The sequence below is a fragment of the Rhea pennata genome, chromosome 12, assembly GCF_028389875.1.
Source record: "Rhea pennata isolate bPtePen1 chromosome 12, bPtePen1.pri, whole genome shotgun sequence".
NCBI classification, from domain to species: Eukaryota; Metazoa; Chordata; class Aves; order Rheiformes; family Rheidae; genus Rhea; species Rhea pennata.
The window spans coordinates 14,729,852-14,743,463 of NC_084674.1; the positions used below are offsets into that span (position 1 = coordinate 14,729,852).

Here is a 13,612-nt window from a genome sequence, read left to right on the forward strand (position 1 = left end):
CTGGGTTCTATCCTGAGCTTTATAAAGCAAGAACAGTTATTGGTCTTACTCAGTCTTCCTTAAAACTCTACAGTCCAACTGATCTGCCCTGTAAATGTTATTGCTAGTGGTGGTAAGTGAGAAGAAAAGAATTCAAGTTTTACTTTCAGTTCAAAGGCAGAAATGGGACATGCTATATATACATTATATATATATAATGTATCTATATACTTATTAAACTCAACAAGTATACATTTCTTTTTGTCAAAACCATTTTAAGAAGAATTTATGTTTTGTTTCAAGACAAGTATTCATGGTGATGCTGGTTTATTATGAATTACTGTCTCTTCTGAATGCAAGCAGCAAATGGGACAATGTAACCATACTGTAAGCTAAGTAATATCTACTGCAGTCTGGGGTGCATTTTTTTTAAGTTGAAGTTTTGCTGTGAAAACCAACTGACATTTATGCTTAATGCACTTTAATACTTTATCAGTGTTTTTGGCAACATCTTGTCTTTATTTTAAATAAACTTCTGCAGCATATATTTAGCTGTGGGAAACAAAGCAATATTTCTCTATCTGTAATAGTGCTTAGATTCGTGGTTATCTCATTCTCTCTCCTTCTTTCTTTCCCTCTTCACCTCTCCAGATAGTAGTATTCTGTGAAGCTCTACTTCTGTGCCAGTTTCTAATACAGCCTAGTGTTGGAAAAAGCATATGAGGCTGACTTACAATAATTATCCTAATAAAGTATTCATAAAGTAATATATGGCAACTAGAAGTATTGTAACTCTTATTCATGCTAACTTAGGACTCTAAGGGACTCTTCTGGAACACTGAATCCAGGACCTTACAGTCTTAAGCTGCTTGTTTGCTTTATGTCTAATGCACTCTCTGTTTACTCTTCAACCTTTTGTACATCAGAGGCCATCAGATAGTGTTAGAAGCACCTTGGTTGAAGATCAGGAGCCACAACTCAGAAGGACATTAGCAATGTCAGAGGTTCTTGCAATAATAAATATTGGGTTTTATTGAACAAAACGATGGTTATGGAAGAGCAGGATTGCTGGGGAACCCGCAGGCAAGCAAGTTAGTTCAGTCATTCCCTGGTAAATGTTTTGAGGATTCCAATGCTACTAAAGTGTGAAGATGTCACTTCTAAATACCAGTGTAACGGCAAGACTTGTTTTTCTAAGGCTGGAATGTTAAAGATCAAATGAAAGATGAACAGTTAAAACATCTTGGAAAGAGGAGAACATTGACTATCTTCACAGGATGCGTTTCCAAGTGGCAGGCCTCTACTTGTACTTTCTCAGACTGAAAGGCCTTGGTTTTAGGCCTATAATATCAAAGTAAACTTTCCATAGCAATCTCTAAACCAAGCTGCACTGACAGGTTTGACCCTGTCCTTCCCACTCTGAAGAGTTCCTACATAGTTCCACTGTTTTGGTCATTCTTTCTTAAACTCTAGCACAGGAGAGAAAAGTTTTGAATGACTTTTTGCTTAATTAAAAAATAAATCTATTTTAAGAAAGACCAAATATTCTAACTTACAGCCTTGAGAGTACTGTTACAAGGAAGTGGAGGGAGGAGCTCCCCTCTTTCCCTCACCCATTATATATTTCATTTTATCTCAGCCACGATCTGTTCCATCATCATCTATTCTGTGTGTTTCAAGAGCATTAGTTGCACTGCATATAGTTATAATAACCATCCTTGTCTAACTTTAAGATCTTGGTAAGTATATACGATGGATTAGATGAAATGGTCGTTTGTAATACGGTGTTAGACTTAGCGTATTCACTATGTTCCTGGATTAGACTTTGAATACCCCCATGATGTTTTCTTTTTTTCTGGCTCATTTTAAAGATAGTGACCATTTCTGAAATTCAGATACCATCCTGCATTTTGAGAGTCTTTTTTCTATCTACCTTAGTTAAAACTCCTCCCATACAGAAAATTAACTTTGTTATTTCCCACTTCACTGAAAGTGATTTCAATTGTATGATATATAGGTATCTAATTTTTAAAAGATTCTTAAATGGAATACAGAATATGGAACTAATAGCTAGATCAGATGTATAAAAGTGAAAGTTTTTGAAGAAATTATTTGAAGTAGCCTATAGTGCGATAAATGAGTATATTATGCTTGAGAATAATTATTTCAGCCTGATTTCTGCTGACTAGAGGAAAGCTGCACAAATTGGGTGAAAAAACAAAGAATTGTGTTTCACCCTTTATGTACCAGGCTGGTAAGTCCTGGAAGGATACACAGTGATTTTGATATGTTTGATTAGCTTGTTATTTAAGAGCTCTTCCTGGTAAAGCTGGCATCTTTCATTGGGCTATTGTATTGAGGGCTGTTTAATAGCACTGCTATAGAAAACAAGAAAGGAACTGACATACCATTGTGAATAATGGAGAAGTTCATTGTCACCAAGATGAAGTAAGTAAGGCTCTTGACTGGTAAGAAGAGGAAGGAAATTGGCCACTGTGAAACCTGGTGAAAGGTATACTTACTATCAAGTTTACTCTCTAATTTTGTTGACTGTTACCGTGTGGTATAGGATGCTTTAGGTGAACTTAAAAGTTACAGGTTGATGATAACAATTGTTAATCATCAGACTTCTTTTAATGGATAGCCTTAGGTTTGGAGTAAATGCGTGACAAAACTGATTTATTGCTTACTGTGGAGTTCCCAGTTCTTGTTACAGGATGATTATGGGAGGAGGTAATTTTTTTTGTTTTTGAATTTAAGTTTTCCTTGTAAGTGTTGTCTAATCTACTATAAATAGTGACATACTTGCTCATGTTGAAGTATCTTTTTTTTTGCCTCTATTCAGCTTGATTAAAACAAAACTAGTGCAGTTTGCTTCTTGACAAGTGAGGAAAAGAAAAATTATGAAAGAACAGCATTGAAATATAGAAGAAAAAATACAGAATTATAAATTTAAGTGTGAGATTTTTGAAAAGTGTTTAAGCGAGTAAGGAACATAACTCTTAGAAGCTTACAATATTGTTTAGAAGTTTGTGGATCTACTGTGAGATCATCTGTGCATACCACTGAATAAAATGGATTTGAAACATTGTTGACAAATCATAGTTTGTGTAAGTTACAGTTATTCACATATTCTTGTTACATACTGTATTTACAGGTTCAGTGAGGATCTTTTATTTAGAAATTTAACTTCTTAGTATTTTAAATTGGAAAGCTGTAGCAGCAGGACTTCACAGTGGACAGTTTTTAATGCTAAGATCTGAGATGCATAGCCTTGTGTATTTTAATAACTCTTTGTTGATGTGCTTGAAATTCTTTTGTTCTTTCTGGTTGGCTGACTGGTGGAGTGCAAAACTGAAAAGACTAACACTGAAGTTTGAGTTGTAACAACCCCCCCCCCCCCAACTATCATTATTATAGGTTATTATTTGCATTATGGTAGTATCTAAAAATATTTACTGAGATCAGGACTCTGTGTTTTAATACACCTAATGAGAGAATGTTCACGTACCAAGTATATTACACCAAAAAAAGCAAGCAAATAAAAGAGATGGCAATAACTATTGCTCTTATCTTTACAGAAAAGAAGGTAGGGTGCAGTGTGTTGAGGTTTCTCAGAAGCTGAGAAGGGTGTGAACTACTCCCAGATCCTTGGTTTAACTGAAGAAAAAAAAAAGTCTTGTGCTACTTTTAATTTTTTTAATATTTTGGTGTTATTTGTGATTGCTTCTGTGGTCTATGCATTTGGTTGCAATGACTGTGCTAGGTACTTAGCAAAGAGTCTGTTGGCAGAACTTGGTTCCCCCAAGCTTTGATCTGCCTTTGTCATCTGTAAAACTGCAATAATGTTTGCCTACATTAGCAAACTAGTTTAAGATTTTACCAATGAGAAGCACTCATTAAGAGTGAAGTAGAGGATGTTATGGTTACTTTTCAGGAGTAATTGTGGAGGGATAATTACAAGGTAAAAGAAAGGCTTTAGAATGAGTTAAAACTGGAAAGGTGACTTCTCTGTCGTTTTTAGCATGGCACAGAAGTATGGCTGACTTGCCTTACATTGATGCTTAATGCATCTCCACTGTCAAGATTAAAGGCTCTTTAGTTTCCCCACCTAGTACAGTTGGTGCACTGCATCTTGCATTGCATGGCATAATTGCAGCTTCATAGGCCCACACTGTTCAGATCAGGGTTGTCTCTGCTTGTTGAAAGACGGTGAAAGTAACGAGGGGTTATTGCCAGATGTCAGGCCATTGGATTTCTGAAGACTTGTAAGGCTGCCATGTTTCTTTGCTCTCCAATCTAAATTCAAACTTTTTACTAAACTGAAGAGAAAAACCTGTCAGGGGTACAGCCAAGGAAATCTAAGATTGAAATCTATTTGTCTTATCTCCCTCTATCTTTCTCTGTTATTGATATAGCAAATGACAGCTCAAAATGTAAACAGTAAACACTTTTCCTTGTCTCACCTTGCAGGCCAAAACAACAGCAACAGAACAATTTTTCCTTGTTTCCTTCTACTAAGGGCTGGAATTTCAGAGGGGTAAGTTTGGTGTTTTGTTCGTATTCTCTGTAACATTCTCTCTTTCATACCTGCAGTATGACTTTGCAGTAGTCAAACATGACAAATACTAAAAACATGACACGATAATTAGAGAATGAGTTAAAAGTTTGTGGCCTCCTCCAAGGCTTCCTGAAAAGAAAAATCATATACTTTGTGATCAGTTGTCGTATTATGAAGAATGGGGGAGCAAATTTAGCGTAAGTGGGTTAACATATAGCATGATTTTTTAAAAAAAGTGTGTTTTCACACCTGAAAGTAAGTTATATGAACTTCCTATTAAGTTACATAACTTACTGAAGTGATATGCACCGTGCTTTTTTGCTATAATATGGATATCTGCAAAAAGTCATTTGTATTGAAAACTTGTACTTCCACAGAACTTACATATACAATTGGAGATTGGTAAATATTATGTGGATTTCTTACAAGGTAGGAGGAATTAGATTCTATTTCTGTTGTATTGATTGACTGAGCAAGGCAGTCTGGAAACGTGTGTTCTCACAATAACCAAGTGAAAAGAAACATGAAAAGCAAAGCAAACGAAACAAACTTAATACTTGCTAATACTACCAGAAGCATTAATTCATGTCTGCTTCAGGTTTCGGAAGAGGTGCACTTCTTCTGCAATTTGTTTCCTTCAGAGATTGTCATTTATTTATTTATTTCCATCTTAATGTCATGGTGAGGTTCAAATGGCATAAGTGTATTTGCATGTATGTTAGCACTGTAGCTTGACATACAGTCTAGGAGGAGGAGTACTTGTTGTATCTAATAGTGCTATTGTAACCTCTAGGTCAAAGGATGGACCTGTTTGCCTTGCCAACTTTATTTATTGTAGTAAACAATTAATTACTTCTACCTATAAATGTGGACTGACTTATTGAAGCTAAAGGTTTATGCTGTGTTCAGCAGAGCATTTCAGAAGACATTACTTAAATGCTTTGCTGAAAGGATATGTAGCGTTGACAGGTTTACTGATCTGTGTTGGTCATAATATGGTAAACTGCATTTAAATTAACCCTCTCCCATAATATCTGATACTGATTTTTGCACTCTATTTGATATTTTAAATAGAGCACGCACTCCTATTTATTATGAGCTTTTTATTTTCACAATCTATTTCTTGCACTGCAGCATAAAGCTACAAAGGTGAAGTTGTGTTACAGTGGAAACAATTCCCTCACAAGAGCATTATCAAGAATGCAGAAAAGAGGTGTGGGGCAGGGGTGAGGAAGATTAATCTGTTAAAATGGACTTTGATATTTTTCAGAATTCTGCAGCATGCTGAGAAAGTAATCAGTGCAAGAATGTTGTAGAAATGAATTGCAGTTGGAGAAATAGCAACCCCAAGTTCAGTGAGCAGTAGTTAAGGGGATATGTGGTGGCATGGAATCAGGGATCCAAGATGGTATGGGAGAGATGGTATGGGTCAATACATGTAACGCAGGGGATATTAAGACTTAGGAGTGAAGAGGAGAAGTCAGAAACACAAAAGGAGATGGCAATAGGGTTTGTTTATAGTGTGGTTAGAGCAAACTGGTAGTGAGAATAAGACCTTTGAATTGCTTCCTTCATGCATAGAAGTGAAGATATGTTGGAATTGCGTAGCACTTCATTTTTAAGGAAACTTATAAGACATTAACACAGTCCAATTTGGTAGTTGTAGTATTTCCTAAAATGCATAGCAATCTGTAGTTGCATTACCAGATATTAATTGTTTGGAGTAAATTACTACTACATTAAGAAAGAACCTATATTAGTTGTTCACTGGAACTGTTTAGATGCTAAAATACAGAGACGGTTGAACATTGGATGAGAGAGCAAGTTTCTGTTGGCATTTCCAATGCGTCAGCATCAACCCTATTTTCGTGGATGGAAAAAGTGTTATGAAAATTCCAGTGAACAGAATTCAGGTCACAGAGATTTTAATACAGATGAATACTTAAAGGTATTACTAAAAGATATAAGGTGTTTTCTTTCAAGTGGGAGTAAAACAATCTTGGGGAAGCTGATGGTGGAACTGTGAGTGAATTGGGTACTACCACCCTTGAGTATAACAGACAAAACTCTTGATCTGTTTTTTTGAACTGGTTTGTTTATAGCTAATGTCTTGTAAACATCACAAAATTGAAATGTTGTGTTTATTTATTGGTTCTCACTTTGCAGTTAGTTCGCTGTTTTTAAAATGTCTGTATCTCAGGCTTTGAAAAAGCGGGCTTCTTAAAGCATCAGTTAATGTACACCAACATAAACCTCAAACTAAGATAAGGAAGGCCCGGATGCTAAACACTTACCAAAGAAACTCTTCTGCACTTCTGCCTGTCTCTCATTACTCATAGAAAATTACTTGATCAGAGGCAGTTTTTTTCCATGCTGAGCAGCAGTTCTTTTGAGCCTCATGGTTAGAGACCATATTTCACTTTTTTATTGGGGATTTCCGTGTATCTAACAGTCACACAGTATTAGTAAAGGTGCATGTTTGCGGGTGTGTATCATTGTGTGCAGGTACCACTGGACAAACAAAAAAGCCTGATGGTCAAGATAATATCACTTACTTGTTTCTACTAGTGCTGTTTTTAGACAACAGTAGCAATTTCCTGAAATTTTGCCTCAAATTCCAGGAATCAATGAAAGAAGGATGTTTCTTTAACAGAAAAAAAAATCCTGGCAAAATTCTGGTTTAGATGAAATTTAGGTTTAACATTACAAAGTAGTGCCAATGTTACAAAGTAGCGCTTCTGCATTTACGCAATGGACATCAATTTGTTTTTTGAAGAGATAGTATGGTCAGGTGTCTAGCAAGTGGAAGAGGGCTTTAGAGGGCTGGTATTTATGGTGCAAATTGTAATTTTGGAGAGTATGAAACACAGAACCTATAAAGGGAGACAAAGATACCAGAAGCTGGAGGGATGATGTAATGGGAAAACAGGAACACAGATTAGGGGGCTGATGTGGTATTTAGACTGAAAGAAGAAAGCAGCAGAGGAAGATAGGAGGTATAGAGCTGGAATACAGAAGAGAAGAGAAAGAAGCAGGAGCTTTGGTATAGTCAGGATGGGGCAAAGGAAGGAGCAGAGGAAGATGAGGAAGAAAAAGAGAGAAGAGGAATGAAGTAAGGACATGGAGGAAAGCTAGTGGATGTGAAAGCAGGGATGTGGAAATGTAGAGGAGAGACAAAGTCTTTTATAAAAACAGTCCAGACTTACCAGCTCAGCCTTTGGAAATGTTGGCTGGAAGATATTGCTGACTGCAGATGTTGAAATTGAAGATAAAGATGCCATGTGGATGGGGAGTAATTTGGGGCCAGGCTTTGGTAAGGAGAAGGGGTGTGAATATCTGATGGGATGGGGCAACTCAGTGGCAGGTAAGTAATGTAAGTAAAGAAAAGAACATCATAGATCCTAGGATAGAGGTCTACATTAATCCTGCTTCTGCTCTCATTCCTTGTGCCAATAATTCTCTCTCTTTTTCTTCCTCCCATCCCTATGCCATCTTTCCCTCAAAACATTGATATAAGTAGAAAGCTTTCCCTGGTAACACCCTGTGTTGCTCCTGCATCAGAGATAGCCGTTTCATATGCTAGTATATATACAAGTCAATTTATGTAAATAATGTGTCAAGTCATCATGTAGTAGTATATGAAATAATTTCATTTAATAAAAAGCATCCCATCACAAGAAGCTTCTGCAGCCATGCACCCACAGTTAGAAGATGCCAGGATTAAGGCTTCCTTGGTTGTTTGCTAGTTATGATACAATGCTTCTGTGATAATTTTTCCATAGTAACTGATCAGAAAAAAATGTAATTCAGAGCTTTGTAATGAAGCTCTGAATCCAAGCAACCCCCCCAAAAAATGTTTCCTGAGTGGTTTCGGATTTCAGTTTCTTTCTCTGTCCCCCCTGCTTGACTCTTCAAATTCACCTACTTTCTACTTCCACTTTCTGTTCCCACTAGCCAGATAATTTTCTAGATGTTCTTATTTAGGTGAATCATGGGCCCATGTTACTAAAAGCCTTTAAATGACTTTTTTTTTCCTAATGATATATTTAAATATGTTTGCAAGAATGCAACAGTCCCACTGTTGACATAATGACATTTAAGATGGCTGTGGAGAACCTCTCAGAAAATGAAAATGGTTACCTGGTTAATGAGGAAGATGTAGGCATGATGGAAGAGGACATAGGTTTTGTCTCTGCTTATCACTGATGCATTTCTCCATTCCTTTCCCCCAAAGAGCTGACATCATTTCTTGCTATTTTATACAGACGTTTGTGGCCATTAAACTATGGTGGTTTCTCTTCTTTTCCCTCCCCTATACTCAACCTGGCTGAAGAACTTAAGTGCTAAAAATAAGTAAATGAACAGTGAAATCTAAACCAACATTTTCTAGCTGAAATATTTTAGTGGTATCAGTTTAGTGTGCAGTTGCCTGAAGATTGAAGATAATTTACTGCAGCTGGGCTTCTTTCTATTTCCTCCTTTATTTCATTTCCTTTCTAGTTTTGCAAAAGCATTTAAATAACCAAGCAGTAGATGTGGTCACCTGCGAGGAAGGCTGGTCTCATTTATCAGAAGCCTGACACACAAATGTGCTAAATATGCTGAAGGTGGTTTCTGTGCTACCTTGCTTCAAGTGTGTGTGTATGTGTGTGGGTGGGGGGCAGGAGGGGCAGACAGAGAAGGTGTCCTTCATGCCAATTGGTAAGAACTCTACCCTTACTCAGAACAGTATTTACAAAGGTATACATTTGTTTTGTGTAGGTTGGCATACTTCAGTTACTCTCTTCAGGGTATGTGAATCTAAACAAGACAAAAGTTGCCAAGGACTTTACCAGCAAAAAAGCACCCATTGACCTCTCCTAGATGGTTTGAGCAGTGGTGTTACCAATAACAGGCTCATTAGAAGAGGTGTCAGACAAGTCTTTATTCATACTTGTTGAAGCAAAATTATGCTCTAATGAATTTAGATCAAATGTGCTTAAATATCATTATCTCATAGGAAATGTGACCAATGTAAGTCCAATATGATTTTAAAACACAAGTTATTTTATACATTAAAAGGCATACATAGTTTTCTGTTACTTTAATCTACCTGCACTTTGTATGCGCAATTTCAATAGCATCTTCCATGGTGGAGGGAGGGGCAGGGAGTTTATTTTGCTTATATAACTGATGTTATAGCTCTAAGTGAAATAATTGCACCTATTGCTACAAACATCCTGGGAGTGTTTTTTTTTCATGTGTAATAGCAGGTCCCTCCGCGTGGGGGAGTCCTTTTGGCATCCCTATGGTTACAAGCCTGTTCTGTTGCTGTTGTTTCTTCCTTCATTTCCCTTTGTGGACAGTCTGTTGTGATTTCTTCCTGCCCTCTTGCAGCTGGTTAAAGCAATGGTAGATGAGTGCTGGAGCCCTGATCTCTACGATTTTCCTTTCTCTTTGAAGGTGGGTGCAAATTCCATATTCATTTTTCCTCTCTTCTAACAGATAATGTATTCCTGTGCTCTGCTCGCTCCTTTTAGATCTCCTTCTTCCAGTGGATTACAAACTTCTGTTTCATAGCTGAGCTGTCCCAGCTTTTCCTCCTCTCTTATCCTCCTCATTCAAGCTTTCTTTTATCTTGGTAGATCTGCAGTAGTGCCTCTGTCCAGCATTGAGCTTTCTTGGACCAGAAGGTGTCTGAAATGTGGTATTGGCAATTCTCTAAGTTGTTCTGCATTAATGTATTTGGAGAAGACTCTTAAACAGAGGCCATATGTCAGGTTTAGTATGAGCTGCATTTCTCTGTAGCCATACATTGACAGAAGCCATGCAGGGGACTATAGGAGTGTTAAAAATTATCTTGCATGACATATGATTTAAAGTTTGGCAGACTAGAGCTCATAAATTTCAGCTAGTAGGCAGCCTGGACACTGATCATTATTTATAAAAGAGCTAGTTTTGATGTCTCACTGTTTCATCTGTGGGAGGAGTTTTGAATGTTTTAGCTTTTTATTGGTTTTGTTTTTGAACAAACCATTAGAACTCTTGATTAGTCATAAGACTACTTTCTCTTGGAACAGCAAGGTTTATGTTGGCAAACAAATGAAGATGCTATCAGGAATTCATTGTGTGGCATTTGCGTAATTGGATAGCAGTCAATTCCATGTGTGGTTCCAAAACACACATCAGAATTGTTATATTCTTAATGTATACACTAAATTTAAAAAGCAATTCAGTGTGACCAGTTAGATAGTATTGAAGAATTTAAGAGTGTGTTGTTCCAAACTGATGCACTGATTCAGCATGGTTTAATTACCATGATAATCCAGCTCTATGTACAATGGTGCAGTTATGTCATGTCAGAATATTTTATTTGAAGTACAACCAAAATATCATTTGCAAATATGCTAGTGCTTCGGTCTGTGGTAAATCCTTTATCCTTTTATAGGATCGATGTGTAGTGCAAATTACAAGGCTTGACTCATAGCAGTACTGGAGGAATCTTGGACACATGCTGGAGAGAGATCTGTGAACTAATTTTGCAGGAGTAATTAGCCTGACACACTATACACACTTAGTACCACTGACACACTATACTTAGGTGCTGTCTCTTTGCCCCCCCCCCCCTTTTTTTTGATCATGACTGTGCTCTTTGCAGGTGGTGTTAGATACACTTAGATGAGTTGAACGACGCAGACTGGCCTTTAAACTTTGCTAGTTTTCTAGTAGTTTGGCAGTCCAGTAGAAAATCTGTGCACATTTTATGAGCTGTTATCTGTGCTATCTAGAGAATTCTGTAAAGGTTAGGATTTTGCAATGTTTTCATTAATTCAATTTATCAGTTGTTTTATTAAACTTTTTACAATTTTTACGTCTAAAAGTGTTGATGAGTTAGGTATTAAACCATTAAATCTTTCCAATTAAGTAGCTTATAGGGCCCTTTTCAAGTTAATTACATGCTAGTTATATAAAAGACATTTTAGATTGTATGTTCCTTGGGGCAAGAATTTGAAGGAGTGCTTGTGGAGTACTTTGCTGATGCATTTTTGAAATGAAGAGAGTCTCATGGGATTCTGCAATACAATAATGATGTAAAAATGTTGCAGGCATAAGGAGTAGGCATCCTTTTTATTAAATCTCAGTTACTCAATATTTTGAGAGGTTTTTGATAATGAAAATGGTATAACTCTCTTTAGGAAGGATTTTGTCATTTCGTGTTACCTGTTCAGAGGATAGATATTTTTTTGAAACATACTGTATGGAGTTACTCTGTTAACATTGAAGAGCTTCATTTTATGCAAGTTTGTCTGTGATTCTGTAAGTGCTTTGTAACAAACTTATTTTTCTTCTGGGTGTGGTTTATTATTTATAGTAGAAATATTCTGTGCATGCTATAAACCTGTCGTGCCAGCTATTTTACACATACAAACAATAGTGAGCTGTAGAAGCAACATGTGATAAAGCAGATAGATCCAGTTGTCATTCTCTAAAGCTAAGTTTGATGTACTGTTATATAGCAGATTTCCTGTCTGTAATCATAGATTGGGTGTTACCTTGTCCTCCTGCTGTCATTACTGCTATTTTCTTTGTTTAACAGCAGATGAACTTGACCCCCCTTCAATTTAACTCAGACTGAGTTCTGTCTACTTCTTGGTATTTCATTTCCACCCCCTGTCCCCAGTGACTGCTCTTTGAAATCACGTGATATGAAATTAACGCTTTGTAATGGTTAATAATATGACCCTGTTGTACAACTGAACTTGATACTTTCTGATCTGTGAAACCAGCTTTTTAAAAACAATTTTGAACAACTAATGAACAAGAAGGGTGGCACTCATGGACTGTAAAATGTTTTTGTTTGTTTTTCTTACAAAACTGGGTGTTATTGGAAACTGTTACAAAGAGATGTTACTAACATCTTCCTTTCCCTTTTTACCAAATCATGGTGAATCATTGGTATCCAATTTCCCAGCACTCATATTGTAAATACTGTCACTTGTTGGTTAAAATTTATTACGAAAGTATCCTATTTGGCAGTACTACACAGTACTGTTTAAAACTTTGCAATAAATTGTAAATCAAAAGCAAATAGAACATCTTTATTCAGCATGGGTTGCTTGTTTCGAAAGCTGCAAGTGCATCATTTACAAAAACAGTTGGGAAATCCTGCAGTGCTGTAATAAAGGTAACATTCAGATATCTGGCTCGCCATGTATAGTTCCACAAGTTCTGTTTTTGGTTGTCTAGTTGTATCGGTAACAGAAAGCTAAACAAAATCTTTTAAGGATCAGGACAGAAGAAAATTTGATTTCCCTCTGAAGTTTTCAATTGCAAGAAGCATTATAAGTGAGTTTGCTGGCTCTCCCTCTCTGAGGACTGTTGTTCATCTCAAGCGTAAAAGTGCTTCCACAGCCAGATTCACTCTGAGACGTTTAAAACTAATCGTAAGAACAAGGTGACTCTTGAAAGCTAAAGCTATTTCTGTGGCGAGAAGGTGCGTAATAATTAAAAAATATGATCTTTTTAAATCTGACACAAATGTAGAATAAGAGCAATGTGGTGATGATGTTCTATTTATAGCAGCCTGGAAACAAACTTCATTAATGCAGTAGCAGCTGGAAAACAAGGACTGTGTTTTGCTAGACATTGTGTAAACATAATAAACTATTATTTCTCTAAAGAATTTCCAATCTAAACTCTTATAAGAATATACTGTAGTATTTGTTAAATATTTGTAAATTAAATTCTTAAAGAAAATTCAGATGTGTTGAAACTATTAAATTCCAATCATTCATAATTCCAGAGATCTGCTACATATTTTGAAATAGGATATAAAAATCTATAAAATCTAATTCAAGATACAGTAAGCATTGCATATAATATGATCCTAATGTAGTTTGAAATAACATTCTGGAACTTCATAAAATGCACTTTTATATGTTGTTTTTTCTTATTCAAAAATTGTACATTAATAGTGCTAACTAGATTGTGATTATTTATAAAGCTTTTCAGATAGAGTTAAATTTGCCATCCTTAAAACACTTACAATGCACAATGAGAACTATTTCAATCTGTCTCTGTGCCAGCAGGCCC

The 13,612-nt window shown here is 36.3% G+C and overlaps 1 protein-coding gene across 4 annotated transcripts in view; it reads left to right on the forward strand.

Annotated features, from left to right (window-relative positions):
* The window catches only part of ARHGEF3 (Rho guanine nucleotide exchange factor 3), a 140,358-nt gene that overhangs the window by 37,846 nt on the left and 88,900 nt on the right, over positions 1 to 13,612 (forward strand). For 3 of the 4 annotated variants that reach the window (XR_009959692.1, XM_062585715.1, XM_062585717.1), the window contains exon 3: positions 4,453 to 4,519. Coding sequence is in view for 3 of the 4 variants with exons in the window: in XM_062585715.1 (XP_062441699.1) it covers positions 4,453 to 4,519 (67 nt within the window). In the remaining variant the exon portion in view is untranslated. Of the gene's footprint in view, positions 1 to 4,452; positions 4,520 to 9,921; positions 9,983 to 13,612 lie in introns of those variants that run through there. The other variant, XM_062585716.1, reaches the window with a different exon arrangement.